Raw genomic sequence first — 18,823 nt, 5'->3', positions numbered from 1 at the left:
CCTTTCAGACGTCATAACATTTTCAGAGTTTATTCATATTTTTAACCGTTTTTAACCTTTACATGCCTCTAGTTGGCCTGCTGTTTTAGCTTTTAGGAGAAGGCGCCTGTTCCTTAAAGTTACCACTAGATGGCAGTGTTTGGGAAGCAGAACTTTCTTAGATGGGTGTGTCGACAGATTCCCAATACCCCCCGCCCTCTCTCTGCATCCGACTTTCTTTCAATCTAAATTGCTGCATTTATTAGTTTAGCCTTTAATACATTATTTTAAATAGTGTCTTAAAAGTCACTTTTGGTATTTTTAAAAATTTAGATCACAAAATGCAACTTGGATTAATATCCTTTCTAGGTGCCATAAATAGTAGTTGGCTCCAGTGGCCCCATGCTGAATTGTTTCTGTACTAATTTGAATGCATAAGTGGCCTCCCCCTTTTGGCATTTATCATAATTGTTTTATATTTATCACCCACTCTTGCTTCAGGTTCACATATTTAGGTCAGAATGTGAAGCGTTGTATTTTAAAGTAAGAGTAAGGTTTCAAAAGCTGTTTATGAGTATATACAATCATTTACAGAACCAGAAGTGAGACATTTACTTTTATTGAGCTGAATTAAAGTTTCCCCCTAGAACTGCACCTAAATAAAACTTATTTTATGATTATATTTAGTTGTGCCTCCCCAAAATCATTAGTAACTGGCATCTTAGGTAGTTTTAATCATCTCTTTATAAATGAGAGTTAAATAAATACACAAAACAGGAAAAGTCAAACTCCAATCAGCTTTTTGTAATATATTAAAGTTAAATTAAAATTACGCTGCAATAATATATGGCTTTGTTTTTAGAAAACCTTCAAATATCTCTGATAATACAGTTAATACACTTATAATACTGAGTTAAACCACTTTTGTTAGCAAATTATCAGTTTATTGCTGAAAAGATGTTTAAAAAAAACACCTGAAAATATATATTTTTTTATCTATACTATTTAACTATTCTCTCCTGAATTAAAATCCATATAATCTGTAATTGCTTTGCATTATTGCTTATCTCCATATGTCTATCAGTAATTAACCATGATCCTGTTTATTTAATGGAAATAGCTTCACTTAAAGCACTATCAGGTTTTTATAGCTATTATATAAATGTAAATAAAGGGAGCTCAATTCCTCAGTGAAAAAAATAACTATAATAAAGGACAACAAATCCAAACTGTTGTTTTTTTTTATTACATACATTGCAAATAGGCTTTAGGGTGGTTTAACATATTGATGTGGATCCTGTAGAAATGTTGCTGATGTCCATGGTCTATACATTGAAAAGGCTTCACTCTTCAAAGACGTGTTTGCTGGATGGATCCATGCACTATCAAGAACTATTCATTAGTCTAATTTTTTGTTTATAATAATATATATACATTTTTCTTCTCAGTAAGATCCTAGACTTCAGGATCAGAATCAACTATAAACAGAAAAACAAATCAACACCATTAGTTTTACAGTCTATGCTATGTTGCAATGAATGGAAAAAGAAAAACTACAGGTATAAACAGCAGGATTTGCATGAGATCTTACAAAAATAATACATATACGAAAAAAAAAAACTTCTTCAGGTATTTACAGAAAGTTTGTATGAAAGAGTCCGTTCACTTCTTTTTTGCAGTCTTCGCTGCCTTCTTGGGGGTCTTGGCTTTGGGCTTGGCTGCCTTCTTCACCGGTTTCGCCTTGGGCTTGGCTGCTTTCGGCTTCTTCGCCGGCGCTTTTTTGGCTTTCGCAGGCGTCACCTTCTTTGCGACCTTTTTCACTTTCTTAGCGGCCGCTTTCTTGGGTTTCTCCGGCGTCTTGGTGACCTTTTTGGGCTTGGCCGCCTTCTTGGGTTTGGGTTTGACCACTTTCTTGGGCTTGGGTGCGGACGCAGCCTTGGCGGCGGGCTTCTTCGTATCCTCCGGCTTGGTGAGCCTGAAGGATCCGGACGCGCCGATGCCTTTGGTGTGGCGCAGCATCCCGGACGCCACCAGCCTCTTCAGGGCCATCTTAATCTGGACGTCGGCGTTGTCGCCCACTTTGTAGTTCTTCCTCACGTACTTCTGGATGGACTGTCGGGACGCTCCGCTCCGGCTCGCGTCGTGAACAATAGCCGCTTTAATCATGTCCGAGTATTTGGGATGCGAGGCGGGCTTCTTGGGTTTTGATGCCCTTTTCGCCTTTGCTGGAGCGGCCGTCTCTGCCATTGTGACTTTTTTTTCAATAAGTTAATAAAAACTCTTGGAGGGGATATTTCACCTTTTCGCTTGACCGGCAGAAAATAAAGAATAAAATGTGTTTCCTAAAAAGAATGCAGTAGATAGAAAAGTTTTAAAAAGATTATCGTAATATTAGTGTCCAAAAAAGCGTGTCTTCAGAGTCCGGCTCCACTTTAAGTGTCTTATTCCACAGGCGCTCCATTCAGCCTATGAAGCCTATCTGCGGACGTGATTGAGAACACCAACTGCCAGCAGCTGATCTAGCGGACTCCATGGAACTGGCGCCGTCCCGTTTGTGTTTCTTCATCCTCCATCTCCCGTCAAATATAAAAAATAAGCATCCTCCCCGGTCCGCCGGTCCCGACGGGCCGATGCTGAAGACATCGGGCTTCACCTCCGCGCGCTTTTCTCCTTTTGTTTCCACCGGCGAACAACTTTTATTCCGGGAAAACCCGCTGGAAGGAGCGCGCGCCGCCAACAATTTTGCACAATTCCCGTCAAATTGACCCGAACAGACGGAACCAGGCGGGATGTCAGAGGATGCACGTTGAAAATGAATCTTTAACCGGACGGATGAGAGAAGTTCCGAGCGTGCGGAGCTTCGTTTATCCTTTTAATACTTCGATATATTTTCCCAACTAACACAGCCCGGCCATTGACTTTGAATGACGTGTTCGAGATTATTTGCTGTTAAACCTCCTATAAATCAAATGTCGCGACCTTTAAGCTACAGATGACAGATGAGACTTCATCTGGGCTTTATTCGGGTTCCAATGCAATAGTTGGGTTTGCTTTATTTCTCGCTTTTGAGGCCGATTAGGTTATAACTATCACTATGGCAGTCGCCTCTGGAGCCTCCATTGTCAGGAAAGTTGCCAGCTCCTCCTGAGATCAGGTGAATTTAAGGCTGTTCAGATTAAGGTTTATATATTATTTGACGGGGATTAAAGCTGGATGATCATTTTTGCGTTCAGGTGCGGGTCCAGCTGCAGGGGGGCGGGGGGGAGCAGACTGAAGCTGGAACCAAAGTCCTTCAGTGCAGGGCGCAGTGATGGCTCTTTTGTTAAGAAGCTGGCGCATCAGAAACCATTCAATTACTGCCCCTACATCCGGTCTCCCTTTTTACTATTAGGCTGAGCACAGCCATGCAAAGCGATATGAACCCCCCCCCCAATAAAACTTCACTCTCTATACACAGCTTTATCTTTCTTATTTTGATATTTGCGCTGCTCTCTCCCTGCAGCGCCATTTTGATTCTTATATATGAAAGTCACAAACACAGAACTGTTCTTTCCCCTCGACTTTTCTATCATAATTATGTTGTTCAAACCCTTCTTTGAAAAAAATAATCATATTCCAGCAGATCCTGCATATAACACCGAGTAGTGCCTCTCATTAGGGAAGCTCCTCCACTATCAAGACTAATGCAGGATGCAGCTCACATCACTATTGTGCAATTAAATTTTTCACATATTAAACATAGTCTATCTAATCTTTTAATGATATCTAATAAATACTGTCGTCTAAAACAATAAATTTATTACCTTTTATAAGAGATATTTTTTTTTTCTTTTGTTTGTGAGGCTGCATGTTTGCAGGAGGATGGATGGCTGGATGAGGGTGGGTGTTAGTGAGAAAGGCACTAGTTGCTAAGGGAGGGGGGAGGTGACTGAGCTGATGTATATTTAAATGAAAAAAGGGAACCATTTAATAATAAATAGATGGTTTGTGCACCATAAGTTATAATGAGACAATGCAATATGTTTTCAACTGCTCTCCAGGCTTTGAGGAAACGAGACATTTTGGGATATTCCTGGAACCATTACATGGTTCTTGGTTAAAGTCGTGGTTATTCCATAGGAATGCAGGGTTGTTTTTATGTGTTGTCTGTATTTTTCTGAGCGCTTGTGCTTCGTTTTGGAAGCATGGGCGTAAGCTTGCATAGGGACCATAGGCACATGTCCCTACATAAATTTTGGACCGACCTACTTGTCCCTACCAACAATTACATGTGAATAAATGTTTTTAATTTACAATACAGCGTAGTTGCAGCAGTAGAGGAATTCTGGATGGAGAGTATTGACAGACGAAAACATGTTTTATCTAGAATACAAAATTATTATTATTATTATTTTTTTTTTTTACAATTTTGGTATAATTCCTGCTCTAAGTGGGTTGCTCTGTGAGCTAAATACATGTTTTAGAGTCTCTATAATCCAATTAACGATTAATTGATTACTATATTTGTTGACATTATTTCAATAATTGATTAATCCGAAGAATTGTTTCAGGCCTAAATAAAAAACATGAAATCGGTTAAACAGAGTAACTACATCCTAGATGTACAACTTGTAGAGTGAGGTTAATATATTAAATTTCCTCGGTGTCAGTTCCTCTTCTAGTTCCAGTTCACATGTAAATGCAATCCATTTATTTGGCGTCCCTTGAATCTATTATTTCACTTTGTTTCATGATACAAAGAGAACATTTAAAAGAGTGGGTTTTACCTCTCTTTACATCTGCACAATTTTATAGCTTTAAAATAAAAAAAAGTATAAATCCACATATAACAGACATATTCAGACTATATTCTGTTAAATAGGCACATATTTACTTTCTGCCTTAGTTGCTTGTAATTTCGAATTCAAACCTTTTCAAAGTGGAAAAAAGTCATATTTCCTCTTCCATCAGAGCCAGTTAAGCTTCAGTCATTGATAAACAGCATCTAGTGTGTGTAGTGTTTATAAAATTTGTATAAATGTAGTAAGTAATGCTGTGTTTCTCTTTAAACAAAATACACCATGATTTTCCCATCAAGCATAAAAAAACAAGCATGCATATATTTGCATGGGACCAATGACATCAGACCAATAGTGTCCCTTCCAAAGTTGAAATCAAACCTACGCCCTTTGGAAGGTAAAAGGAGGAGGTGGTGGGCACACTTCCAGTGGATGGACTGGAAGTGCTTTGTCTAGGCTTCCAGTTTAAGTTTAGGATCATAATGATCATAATGAACCTGACACCACTTGGCTCTCTTTTATGAGTTGAAAAATAATTATTGTGGTAAAGGGGATCTGCCATAACTACTGCATGCCTATTTTCCTTTAGATGTGTAAAAAATTAATTCATGCTGGTAATTGATAGAATAATTGAAAAGCCCCATTAAGAACGTTTTTCCATTCCTAAAATGTATTAATTGTTTACTGTTTATCACTGTAGTTTGAATTCAAATAAATTCTTCTCCAGTAAAAAGAGAGGTAATAAATATTTCCTGGTGAAAGGGAAAGATACTAAAATATTTTGTTAATTAAATCTTTTCAACTCAGCTTTGTCATTTGCTTTTAAAAGATAATCACTCTGCCCAATATATATAAATATATGTGTGCCACACATAATAAAACTGAACTATTTTGAGACATAGATGATAATTACCAGCTGTAGCACACCCAGGGGGGATCTTAGTGGTAAACGAACACCCTATAATTGAGTGAATTATGTAAAAGGATGCAAAAATTATGTAAAATATAATAGTTAGAATCTTAAGTTAGACAAATCTTTCTGTCTTAATGCATGCGTACGTCTTCACACCATTTTGTGAGTCTTTCTCTCCCTCCACACACACACACACACATATATATATATATATAAATTTTTTTTTTGTATACATACACATACATGCCGTTCCATAGTAATCAGCTGCCCTTGGAATAAATTGACAACAGTAACAATACATAAAAATGATAAAACATGGATATCATGACATCGTTATATTATTATATGTATATTCATACATAAGTATCTATTAATAAATAAAAGAAGTAAAAATGCCTGATGGAGCCAATTGACAAAAATTTTGTTGATCAAAACTTTGAGGGAATCACTGAAATCAGGTATTTTCTGTAATGTTCAGTCACACTTCTGCACCTGTGGACAGGTGTGTTGGTTCACTATTCAAGAGAAAGGTACTTTCAGTTATAGTTACTCTCTGGGAAGATTTGCTTTTTTATTATTATAAAATTCAAAATCAATATCTTATTTGACTAAATTATTATTATTTTCAGTTTTGTGTTATTTGAATGACCGTGAGAATTTATCATTTTCTTTAAATACATTTTTAAGCACAAATGTAAACCCACCACCCCCCCCCCCAAACACACATATATATATGTATATATTCTGTCTGTCTGTCTATTATTGTCATTATTAAATACATAGACTATAGGAAGAAACACACTCCTAATGTCTGTCTTGTTAAAAATAAACTATTTGCAATACCAGGAGCAACCACTAAAAGACCAAAGGACACTGCTTCAAATTTAAATCCTGGGACTTTTGCAAAGTGAGCTGTTTGATTTAAGTAATGTGTGTAATTAATTCCTATACAGGAATGACGTCTTAATAAATAAGCTAGAAAACTTCTGCAAAGATACAGTGATCAAACAAAAATGGGGAAACACTAGTAGTAGTAGGTTTTCTCTTTGAGCGTTTGCTATTTCTAGACAGGAGAGAGTGGCCGTCCCTCTTCTATCCGTTTTGTATATACCATATACAGTTATCTGCACTCAAACTCCTGTGAGTACTCACATCAGCGCCTGAGGTTAACATATATTCAGCTTACATAATGCTTGACCCAGTTATGGTTAGTTGCTCCTGAAGTCAGAAACTGCACAGTGAGGATTTATATTATATTACATGTGTATTTAGATATGACGTTATGCCAAACATGTGTCTGGTGTATTTCAGTGTTACCACTCTAAATTTGTCTAAAGCTAGTTTGTAATTCTAGCTGACCAAAACTCTCTGAAGTCCGATCTCTTTCCCAAAGTGTCCGGGCATCCTGCATTTATCTTCCAAGGGCCCCATCAGTGAACTACCTATCAGCGACCTTCCTGCACATAATCACGTGTTACGCTAAATGCATTCTTACTCTGTTGCTTTGATGTAAGGACTGTTTACTGCTGTAGCTTTGACTGCAAGATGATGTTGGATTAAATCAGTTCGGTTTGCCTTAGAGGCCAAACAAAGTGCAGAAAGAAAAGAGATGTTAGAATAGAAAGCTTTAATTCATGGCTGTGATTATCTTCTGTTTTATACATTATTATATATTTACTGTTTTAAACTGCTCTTTTCTTTTTCCGTTATTTGTTTTATTCTAAATGTTTCAGTCTTGTTTGTTTTTTTAGTTCTTTTTTGTTCTCTCTTAAATGTATGAACATATGCTACCTCTGGCCACTTTATGTTAATAAGCTGCTTTATAAATAAAGGTGATTAATTGAGTGATTCTTTTTTTGATTGAAGCTTATTATATATCCTTTTACCAACTATGTTGCAAGAAAATGAAATAAACGTAGTTTTAAATTCTAAAAAACAGACTTGTTGAAATATTACAAGGGAAGCCTTAAAATCTAATATAAAAACTAGAAAGGAGTTGCATAACTCTACTTGACAACGATCTACTCTTTAAGTCTAGGTCAATCACTGTGAAGAAGATCGAATGCTTTTTCCTCACAGCTAAGAATGTAAACTTAATAATAAAAACAATATAAAGAAGCTTATAAACTGTAAAACTTTCAAAATGGTGGGAAGTATGTTAAATTATGATTTTTTAAATCAATTTATTTACAATGAAACCAACTTCAGTGTATTTTATTTTGGTTTTATATTACATGCGATTTGAAAGTGAGTTTGAGACCATCACTCTTATTAATCCATTAATTTCATTAATTCTCAGTTAAATGTATGTTTTTACTTTGACTAGGCCATTCAAACACATGAAGCTCTCCCTCAGTTTCAGGTAGTCTGCACCTTCTCACATTTTTTATTCAGGGTCTGTACTGTATTCTGCTTTATTCACGTTCCAGTTACCTTCGACCAGCTTTCATATCCCACAGCATGATGATACAACATAATGTTCCACCTTCAGAAAATATGGTTTTCTGGCTTGCGACAAACTATAAAGGGGATTTGTTAAAGTTTTATTCAACATCATCTACTTCTTGCCACTCAATTTAATTTATCAAAGATAGCTGGTTGCATTGGACTCTATTTGGTGTTCAAGGTTTACATGGGTGGAAAGAATCTGAATGTCACATTTTTTAGTTGTTTACATTTCGAAAAGTTTGAAAAACATTCAGTCATTTTTCAAAAGAATTTTTTACTACTTTTTGTTTACTACCCTTTGAAGCTATATACCCTGAAGCCCAAAGTTTGTCCTTACCATGCGACTAGTTATTGTATTGCGTTTTCCCACTTCATCTTACAGAAAATAACCCGATTTCCTTTTTTAAAGTGCTTAGCAGTGATAAGTTCAACAATTAAGAAAAAGGCTATATCCACCAAATTAAAGTTACGACTTTGATTTCTATTTTAATTCCAAACATAGACAGGAAAGCACAAAGTAAAATGAAATGTAATGCCATTGAACAAAAAAGAACTGCCATCAGATAGACATTGTTGTTACCCCTCATTTAATTAAAGTAAAACCAACAATCTGACAAACATAATCGTACATAAAATTCTATTAAAAGAACAAAATGAAAATCAGACTGTGCTTTTCAACCACGTTTCAAAAGAATGATTAAAAAAATTAACTAATTAAATAGGGGAACATAATAAAAAATATATTTTCCTTAATATTTTGTTCCACAACTGTTTGAGCCAATCAATGCAATCAAACTAACTTTCAATGAGCCTTCTGCTCCTCACAGCAGATGTTTTGGTCCTTTCCTCATGAGCGGACTGCCCCAGTTGTCTCAGGTTCAAAGGGGGCCTTTTACAGATGGTCTGTTTCTGTCTAGTCATTCTTGAGTATTTTAGCTACGTGTTTCGGTCATTATCCTGTTGAAGTTCAATGAGCTGTGACTGAGACCAAGCTTTCTAACATTGGGCAGCACGTTTCTCCCTGGAATCCCATGATATTCCAGGTAATTCATGGTACCCTGTAGAGATTCAAGACACCTTGTGCCAGATAAGCAAAGTAGACATTGTCCTAAAAGCTTTTTGGTTTATCAATTTGTAGTTTGACAAATGCCATTCTGGCTTTTTTTTATTTGTTTTCAACAATGGTGTCCTCCTTGGTCATCTCCCAATGAGTCCACTTTGGTTAAGTTCAAGTTATACAAACAATAAAAGTGGAAAAACACATTATAGGCTGATCAAACTTTGATGTAATGTCCTTAAAACAGGTCAAAATGAGGCTCAGTATTGTGTGTGGCCTCAACGTATGACCTCCCTATAATACCTGGGCACACTCCTGATGAGGTGGTGCATGGTCTCCTGGGTGATCTCCTTCCAGACCTGGAAGCATCTAAAAAATCCTGGACAGTCAGTGGGGAAATGTGACATTGGTGGATGGGTCGAGACATGATGAACCAGATGTTTTCAATCTGAGTCAGGTCTGGGGAACGGGTGGCCCAGTGCATAGCTTCAATGCTTTCATCTTGCAGGAACTACTGAAAAACTCCAGCCACATGAGGTCTAGCTTTATCCTGCATTTGCCAATCCTGGTGTTCTCTGGGAAATGCAAGGCATCCTGCATGGTGTTTGGCTGTCAGCACAACCCCCATCTGTGGACATCAGGCCCTCATACCATCCTTATGGAGTCAGTGTGCATGTGCTTGTTCAGACACATGCACATTTGGAGCCTGTTGGAGATCATTTTTCAGGTCTCTGGCATTTCTTCTCCTGTTCTTCATTGGACAAAGGTGGAGGTAGTAGTCCTGCTGCTTTGTTCTTGCACTCGTTCAGCCTTCTCCACATCTCCTGGTGTACTGGCCTGTGTCCTAGTAGCTCTTTCAGCATCTGATCACTTCACTGACACAGCAAACCTTCTTGCCACAGCTCATATTGATGTGCCATCCTGGATGAACTGCACTACCTGAGCCACTTGTGTGGGTTGTAGAGTCTGCCTCCTTCTAACGAGAGAGTGAAATCACCACCAACATTCAAAGGTACCCAAAACATCAGCCAGAAAGCTTTTATACTGAGAAATGGTTTGTGGTCTCACTCCTTTATTAAGTGTCTTGCTAATTGGCAATAATTTTCACCTGTTCTCTATTCCATTTGCATAATAGCATCTGAAATTGATTCTAATCAGTGTTGCTTCCTAAGTGAAAAGTTTGATTTGAGAGAAGTTTGATTTAATACCTCCCAGGTGTCATGATTGGTTTAAAGCTAAACCCACATGCAGAACACAAACAGAGGCTGAATAAAAGTTTAACAGTGTTTATTGAAAAAGGTTTTCACACAAAGACATGAACTGGTTCAGGTACTGGTCCGGGTTGGGTTCACCGATGTCTGCAGAGACGGACAGTTTGATTAGCCAGGCAGTCAGATGATTAATTGAGTGTTTAGATAATTCAGAGTCTACCTTGAAGAAGTCCAGGCTTTACTTGTGAGAGAGGGAACCGTTGGGTCCAGAGACTGTTGGTTCAGCAGAGTGCATAAGCAGCAGCAGCGTCTAGCTTCTGACTTTGAATGGCAGACCTTGATCAGAGTTTCCAGCTCTTCTCTGAGAGCAGCAGGAGAAATCCAGATTGGAATCTTCAGGTTTGGCTCATGAGGGCTGGCAGGCAGGTTAAGGTCATCCAGAGCTTCAGACTTGAGACAGGTTTCCTGTGAGCAAAGACAGAGGCAGATTAGAATCAGGTTTCTCTCTTGAGATAACAAAGATTCTTTCAGGTAACAGAGGCTCAGATTCGCTAACCAAACTAGGTCAACACTGCGGCGTTGAAGGAAGGTCTGGCAGCTGCTTATGTAGGGAAGGTCTCCTGATGAGCAGATGAGCTCCAGGTGTGCTGGAGGGCTCCAGCCCAGGAGACCCACGGCGCACTCTGCTGGAGAAAGGTGGTACCTCCCCAGATCCCAACACCAGGAGTTCTGATAGACAGTTAGTGAATAAAAAAATAATGACAATTTAAAAAACCTTTTAAAGAAACGTGTGTTCAGTTAGTGGCTTGGCCATTATTTAAACATGTTTTTCTGCATAGCTTTCCTGCCGCTTTTTGGGATTTTTCTGACCTGAGACTATCGTGTCTGTTGTAGATAGATCACCTATATAGTTTAAGGCAGACATGTATAGTGTATAAAAATAGACGTTCATATTTTCTTTCGCAGTCTTTCATCTTGTTGGTCAGTAAGGATTCCCAAAATAACCTCTAACTGCCAGAATGATGAGAAGGAGATGTTTTGATTAGTTAACTCTCTTTAGTTCCAGTTTATTGAAACACCTTTAGGGGGTTGTTTTTATTTATTTATTATTAGTAAAACTGACTTAAACGTGTGTGAACTTTTTTGTTTTCTTTTCCTAGCTCCTCATGGTACTCTGCTACAATTATCCACCTTACAGATCTGATGAAACTTTGTTAGCTTAGCAGACCTTCTGGCAGACAGCTGTCTCTGGGACATGAATCAAGAGTTTTTGATTGCCCCTCCTAACCAATGTTGTTACTACTAGTGGAATACTTGGTTTTATAGTCATCATCATTTGTCCCCAAGATATGGCTGATGTTTTGAGATGTTTAATAATTTACACATAATGTTCTTTACTCCTTTTTCCATCGATTCTCTTACATTCTCTCCTGCAGTAAAACTACCCAACAAAATATGATGCAGCCACCTCGGTGCTCCACATTTGGGATGCTGTTCTCTGGCTTTTAATTTTTCCGGTTTTCTGCTAAATTTGATGAAAGCCATTATATCCAAACATTTAAATTGCAGTTACCAGTGATGGGAGTAACAGCGTTGAAAGTAACGCGGTTACTAACCGCGTTACTTTCAACGCAGGGGGAACGCTATCTGACGGGGTTTAGAAGCCCATCAGATAGCGTTCCCCCCTGATGTCATTTACGTTGAGGTGCAATAAATGCAAAACTCCCTGTAGGTATTTGTTTCTTGCTTGTTTGGCTTTTGAAACACACGGCGAGAAGGCGGGGGCCGGGTGGTGAGGGTTACTGGGGCGAGAAACGAAAAAGTAACGCAATAGTTACTTTTATTGTGGAGTAACTCAGATAGTAACTCAGTTACTTTTTGGGAGAAGTAACTAATAACTATATATAATTACGTTTTCAAAGTAACCTGCCCAACACTGGCAGTTACTTTAGACTACAGGACATGTCTCCAAAACATACCATATTTGTGTCTGGGTGCATTTTCTAACTAAATTCTGGCATTTTAAAATGTATTTGCAGGAAATTGATTCTTTCTCCCTGAGTGGCTTTTCAGTCAAAGCAGATTTCCTTATATTTGTCAATGATGTCCCACAAAGAAGCCATGTGTTTGAGTCGCTGCCTTAAAACATACCCACATGTTGTATCCATTGCTGCAAAAGAACTACGGAAAATAAGATAATTTAATTTGGTTATCACAACTGACCCTAAGCAGAAAAGGTTTAGTCTGATTTGACATCAGATAAGAGGAGGAAAAGTATTGAATCATTTGAACTTTTAACTGTTTTGGAAACTGTTTGACTATAACTTAACCTCTGCTCAATGGAAGTCCTTTCTGGTGATCTTGACAGTTGTTTTTGCTCTTGGTTTTCTGAGCAGGTGAAAGCAGAAGGCTGCTGTATGCTGAATAACACCAGAACTGAGTCAACATAATCCCGTCTCTTTGCCACGCAACAAAGTGCCCTTTGTAAACATGTCAAAAGGATTCTCATCTGCTAATAGAATGTAACCATTTCCACAGTGTCAGCTGTCCGAGCTGCTCTCACATGACCAGCTTCCCCAACAGACATTCTCAGCACCTGTAGGCCGTCAATCAGACCAGCACAGATGCCCAAACTGTTGTTAGTTGGCACTGAAGATGCATCATGTAGATCTGCGGATTATTTCCAACCTTCTCCAATTAATCTCTTCACAACCTAAACTTTTTTGCATACAAGAGGTGAAAAAGTCTAAACTTTTCTGCTTTTATTGTTTGCTTTGCTATGAGTTCAATATGTGTTCAAGCTTACACATATTTAAGTGTTTTATCTCAGAGAAACCAAATTATTTCAGGTTGGTTTTTTTTTTTTTTTTTTTTTTTTTTTAGAAACATCCTGATTTATGTATCTATTTTTTACATTTCTGTCACACTTAAATGTTTCATGTCATCAAATCTCAATCATAAAAATATTCTTTAAAATAAATAAAAACATCTCAAGTCATATAGTAAATACAAAATGTGTTTTTTAAATTATTTCAGTCTTTACAGAAAATGGGTTTCAAGTCAACCTCACCCTGCATAAAAAGTTAATTGGATTTATTGTTCAATCATGAAATAATTCAATTCAATTCAGTTTATTTATATAGCGCCAAATTCACAACACATGTCATCTCAAGGCACTTTACAGTTCAACCAGATCATACAGTCAAATTGATACAAAGTTTTCTATCTAAGGAAAACCAGTTGATTGCATTGACTCATTGACTCAAATACAATCCCTCACACTAAGCATGCTTGTAGCGACAGCGGAGAGGAAAAACTCCCTTTTAACAGGAAGAAACCTCCAGCAGAACCAGGCTCAGTGTGAGCGGCCATCTGCTGAGGCCGACTGGGGTTCAATGAGACAGAAGCAGAGATACAAGCAGCTGTAAAAGGCGGCCCCGTCCAGGAAACACACAGCCAGGCAGACGAGCTCCAAGGCAGCTCCCATGCCAGAGGATGAAGAGAGCACATCCACCCAGCCATGGCCAGAGAAACAGGACCACACCTGAAGACAGGCCGATCTCCAACATCTACAAACAAGGGTGTTGATGGAAGCAGCACAGCTGATGTTTCTTTCCTGGATGACGTCACAGCCAAACAGGAACAGACGAGGCAAAGCTACTCTGAGGAAAAGCAGAGAGAGCAGAAGGTTAGAGATTGAACAAACAGATTCTGCAGAATAGGAGAACAGAGAGAGAATGAAGCAGAATGATGAAATGGGGGTCCCTATGTCCTCCAAAAGTCTAAGCCTATAGCAGCATAAATATAGAGAGAGAGCTCAGGATAACCTGAGCCACCCTAACTATAAGCTTTATCAAAAAGGAAAGTTTTAAGCCTAGTCTTAAAAGTAGACAGAGTGTCTGCCTCACGGACTAAAACTGGTAGTTGGTTCCACAGGAGAGGAGCCTGATAACTAAAAGATCTGCCTCCCATTCTACTTTTAGAAATTCTAGGAACCACTAGTAAACCTGCAGATTGAGAGCGAAGTGCTCTGTTAGGAACATAAGGAACAATCAGATCTCTGATATAAGATGGAGCTTGGCCATTTAAGGCTTTATATGTGAGAAGGAGGATTTTAAATTCTATTCTTGATTTAACAGGAAGCCAATGAATAACTGAGATTATAGGTGGAGTGGCGGCCGAGTGGTTAGGACATAGGGCTTTCAATCCTGAGGTTGTGAGTTTGATCCCCCACTGCCACTCTGCATTAGAGTATATGAAATTAAAAACAAATAAAATTACTCTGCTTTGGTTCAGTTATATAAGCTACAACCATAACTTATTATTGCCAGAACTGTAGAAGCAAGAGATAAACAGAGCCCTTTGGACATCATGAAGTAGGCTCAAAGATGGGGGGAAAAAAGACACGTCATAACTTGATCAAAAGATATAGAAAAACAGATCACTGACATGACATGTTTTATTCTGGAAATAGTTACAAAGCATTTCTATGATGTTTGCTCCAAATAAGCAGATAACATTTAGATAAAGTACAGAGCAGTGGAGAACCTTCCTGGAAGTGGTTTGTCTACCAAAACTACTCCAAGAGCGTATTACAACTCATCCAAGAGGTCCCAGAAGAGCCAGAACAACCTCTAAAGTTCTGCATCAAACAGCGGAGGTTGTTGTTACAGCATGTTCTGCTCTCTTCATTTAAATGATTTGTAAGAACTGATTGAACCGTAAATTTTACACTTATTAATTTATGCTATAAAAACCTCCATTGTGGCTCAGGTAACCCCGAATTCAGCAGAGTTTACCAAAATTCCTCCACTTCGATGGAAACGAGCAATTACCAGTTATTGCACACTGTTAATTGTAGCTGCTGCTTTTTTCCCTTTTTAAAAAAAAATAAAATCCTCCCAAATGCATTTTTGTATTTAGATGGTCTTTAAATGTGTTTAAACCAAAAGTTAAAACAGGATAACTCTGTAAGACGGACTTTTTCACAGCACTGTAAATAGTTTGAAGTTCTTGTTATAACTACGAATAAAATGGTAATAATTTTTGGAACATATGAGGAGCATTAGAGCTATAAAAGTCTAAGTTTTATGATTCTGTCTTGTTTGAATGGGCAACGTTTATACTATTTGCACTCACTGATGTGTTTTAATGACAAAGGAGAAAACTGTGGAGCTTCACTGGCTAGTGGATCAAAGTAAAACCATCGGATAATGTTCAGCCACAAAGCAAACATCTAAACAAATGTACAGGTGCTGGTCATAAAATTAGAATATCATGAAAAAGTAGATTGATTTCAGTAATTCCATTTAAAAAGTGAAACTTGTATATTATATTCATACATTACATACAAACTCATATATTTCAGATGTTTATTTTGTTTAATTTTGATGATTACAAATGACAACAAATGAAAATCTCAAATTCATTATATCAGAAAATTAGAATATTGTGAAAAGGTTCAAAATTGATGGCCCCTGGTGCCACACTCTAATCAGCTAATTAACTCAAACCACCTGCAAAAGCCTTTAAATGGTCTTTCAGTCTAGTTCTATAGGCTACACAATCATGGGGAAGACTGCTGACTTGACAGTTGTCCAAAAGACGACCATCGACACCTTGCACAAGGAGGGCAAGACACAAAAGGTCATCGCTAAAGAGGCTGGCTGTTCACAGAGCTCAGTGTCCAAGCACATTAATAGAGAGGCGAAGGGAAGGAAAAGATGTGGTCGAAAAAAGTGTACAAGCAAGAGAGATAACCGCACCCTGGAGAGGATTGTGAAACAAAACCCCTTCAAAAATGTGGGGGAGATTCACAAAGAGTGGACTGCAGCTGGAGTGAGTGCTTCAAGAACCACCACACACAGACGTATGAAAGACATGGGTTTCTGCTGTCGCATTCCTTGTGTCAAGCCACTCTTGAACCACAGACAGCGTCAGAAGCGTCTTGCCTGGGCTAAAGAGAAACAGGACTGGACTGCTGGTGAGTGGTCCAAAGTCATGTTCTCTGATGAAAGTAAATTTTGCATTTCCTTTGGAAATCAAGGTCCCAGAGTCTGGAGGAAAAGAAGAGAGGCACTTCATCCACGTTGCTTGAAGTCCAGTGTAAAGTTTCCACAGTCAGTGATGGTTTGGGGTGCCATGTCATCTGCTGGTGTTGGTCCATTGTGTTTTCTGAGGTCCAGGGTCAACGCAGCCACATACCAGGAAGTTTTAGAGCACTTCATGCTTCCTGCAGCTGACCAACTTTTTGGAGATGCAGATTTCATTTTCCAACAGGACTTGGCACCTGCACACAGTGCCAAAGCTACCAGTACCTGGTTGAAGGACCATGGTATCCCTGTTCTTAATTGGCCAGCAAACTCTCCTGACCTTAACCCCATAGAAAATCTATGGGGTATTGTGAAGAAGAAGATGCAATACACCAGACCCAACAATTCAGAAGAGCTAAAAGCCACTATTAGAGCAACCTGGGCTATCATAACACCTGAGCAGTGCCACAGACTGATCGACTCCATGCCACGCCGCATCGCTGCAGTAATACAGGCCAAAGGAGGCCCAACTAAATACTGAGTGCTGTACATGCTCATACTTTTCATGTTCATACTTTTCAGTTGGCCAACATTTCTATAAATTCTTTGTTTTTATTGGTCTTCAGTAATATTCTAATTTTCTGATATGATGAATTTGAGATTTTCATTTGTTGTCATTTGTAATCATCAAAATTAAACAAAATAAACATCTGAAATATATATGAGTTTGTATGTAATGTATGAATATAATATACAAGTTTCACTTTTTAAATGGAATTACTGAAATCAATCTACTTTTTCATGATATTCTAATTTTATGACCAGCACCTGTATGTCTACTGCTGTCTAACTGTGGTTGGAAACCTGTTGGGTTTATTCAGATGGTTTACCTTGTGACAACCTGCTTGTTGCACAGAGCTGGCTGCACCGTTATTCATAAACCCTCCTGCTTCTTCACAGCTCAAGACACACCTTCTTTACGCCCATTTAACACATGCACTTACCTGATTGGTCCGCTGTTCAATCTGACTCCTAGCTCCAGTTTGAAAATGTCAGTGTCTCAGCAGACAGCGTAACAGAAACAGCTGCTGCTACTACGTCTGCATATTCCGTTCTATCGACCAGTAACAAAGTCAGTCCGAGGCCGTTTAATCCCTCGTGCTTTCAGTATTTTGCCACTGTTCTGGATCCCACCGATCATTAAGGAAAAGGAGAAAACCAAACAAACAAAGAAACTTCATTCTGTGCTCCTGCCGTGCTGACGTGTCATCACAATTACCCGGAAGCCGGTGACATCACAGTTAAAGGTCCTCCGTAAGTGCTATACTTACTGATAATATAAATTAATAATTTTGCCCCATTACAAAAAATAAAATAAATTTTAAATATATTCATCTAGTGAAACCAACAACAGAAAACCTGTTCCAGCGCCTGCCTCTGAGCAAGATTATTTTCTCATCAGACCTGTAAGTCCATTCTATGTATGTTTGTTTGTGCTGTTTTTTTATGCAATTGTAGGACTTTTGTTGTGTATAGACACTTATGTTTTTTATTTTCTCTTGTTATTTCACAGCTCTTGCTGTGGGGCAATCTATATTGGAGCCCTAATCCGTTGGATTATAATGGACATTTATTTTTGGAGAAGAATTTTGTGATTATTTTTTGATGGCTATATATTTATTTTTCTTTTTGAAATACAAGGACTGTTAAGCCTAATTTTTTGTTGTCTTTTTGTGAAAAGTTTTCATTCCTTATTTGTAAGGGTCTACACACGCAAAAGTGTATGGTCCTTGTGTGACTGGTTTAAAAATCTATATATATTGATCCTACTTGTCAGGAGGGATACCTGACTGGCACCGCTAAAAAGTGACAAATACCCTGTTAAAAAAAAAACTAAAACTAAAATAATTAACCTTGTAAAAACCGTCACATAAAATATTGGCACCTAACATGGGACATCTTTATTTCACAAATAAGGGAATGACATTTTGAGCACTTAGACAAATAAAAAAAAAAAATATATATATATAAAAAAAAAATAATAATAAAAATATATAAAGAAATAAAAATATATCAAAAAAATAAAAAATGAGCACTGAAGAAAATATAATCGAGCCCCCTTCAAACACTTCATCCCCTCCAATGATAATGCCTCCTAATCGCTCCACAGCATACTCTCTCCTAGACATGGAGTTGACTGGTCTGGATTTGGTGTTGGGTTCTCCTTTATCACCACAGCCTCCTCCGCAGGTTCAAGCAGAGACAAAGACAAATCATTCAAGTCAATGCAAAGCAACAATATGAACGCATGGACTCACAGTTTGAGTATTTACTCACACAAACAAAAGCAACCCTTGGCTGGAGATTGAAGCATCAACAAACTGAGCTGCTAAAGGAATTCAGCA

The 18,823-nt window shown here is 38.1% G+C and overlaps 1 protein-coding gene and 1 long non-coding RNA gene across 2 annotated transcripts; one reads left to right on the top strand and one right to left on the bottom strand.

Moving 5' to 3' along the window:
- Positions 1 to 1,202: 1,202 nt before the first annotated feature.
- LOC119793728 (histone H1.0-B) lies at positions 1,203 to 2,430 on the bottom strand. Its single transcript, XM_038300962.1, has one exon. The coding sequence runs from the start codon at positions 2,224 to 2,226 to the stop codon at positions 1,642 to 1,644; it is 585 nt and encodes a 194-aa protein (XP_038156890.1). The 5' UTR covers positions 2,227 to 2,430; the 3' UTR covers positions 1,203 to 1,641.
- A 14,985-nt stretch (positions 2,431 to 17,415) lies between these two features.
- LOC119793712 lies at positions 17,416 to 18,290 on the top strand. The gene is made up of 3 exons (XR_005282128.1): positions 17,416 to 17,732; positions 17,818 to 17,884; positions 17,992 to 18,290. It is a non-coding gene; the product is annotated as an uncharacterized LOC119793712 (long non-coding RNA).
- The last annotated feature ends 533 nt before the right edge of the window (positions 18,291 to 18,823 follow it).

This window comes from Cyprinodon tularosa, unplaced genomic scaffold (assembly GCF_016077235.1).
Source record: "Cyprinodon tularosa strain WSP-4 unplaced genomic scaffold, ASM1607723v1 ctg46, whole genome shotgun sequence".
Lineage (NCBI taxonomy): Eukaryota > Metazoa > Chordata > Actinopteri > Cyprinodontiformes > Cyprinodontidae > Cyprinodon > Cyprinodon tularosa.
This window is presented reverse-complemented; position numbering and strand designations above follow the sequence as displayed.

What these genes read in the sequence shown, in the direction of transcription:
- LOC119793728 (XM_038300962.1), bottom strand. Translation starts at nt 2,226, where the DNA reads ATGGCAGAGACGGCCGCTCCAGCAAAGGCGAAAAGGGCATCAAAACCC.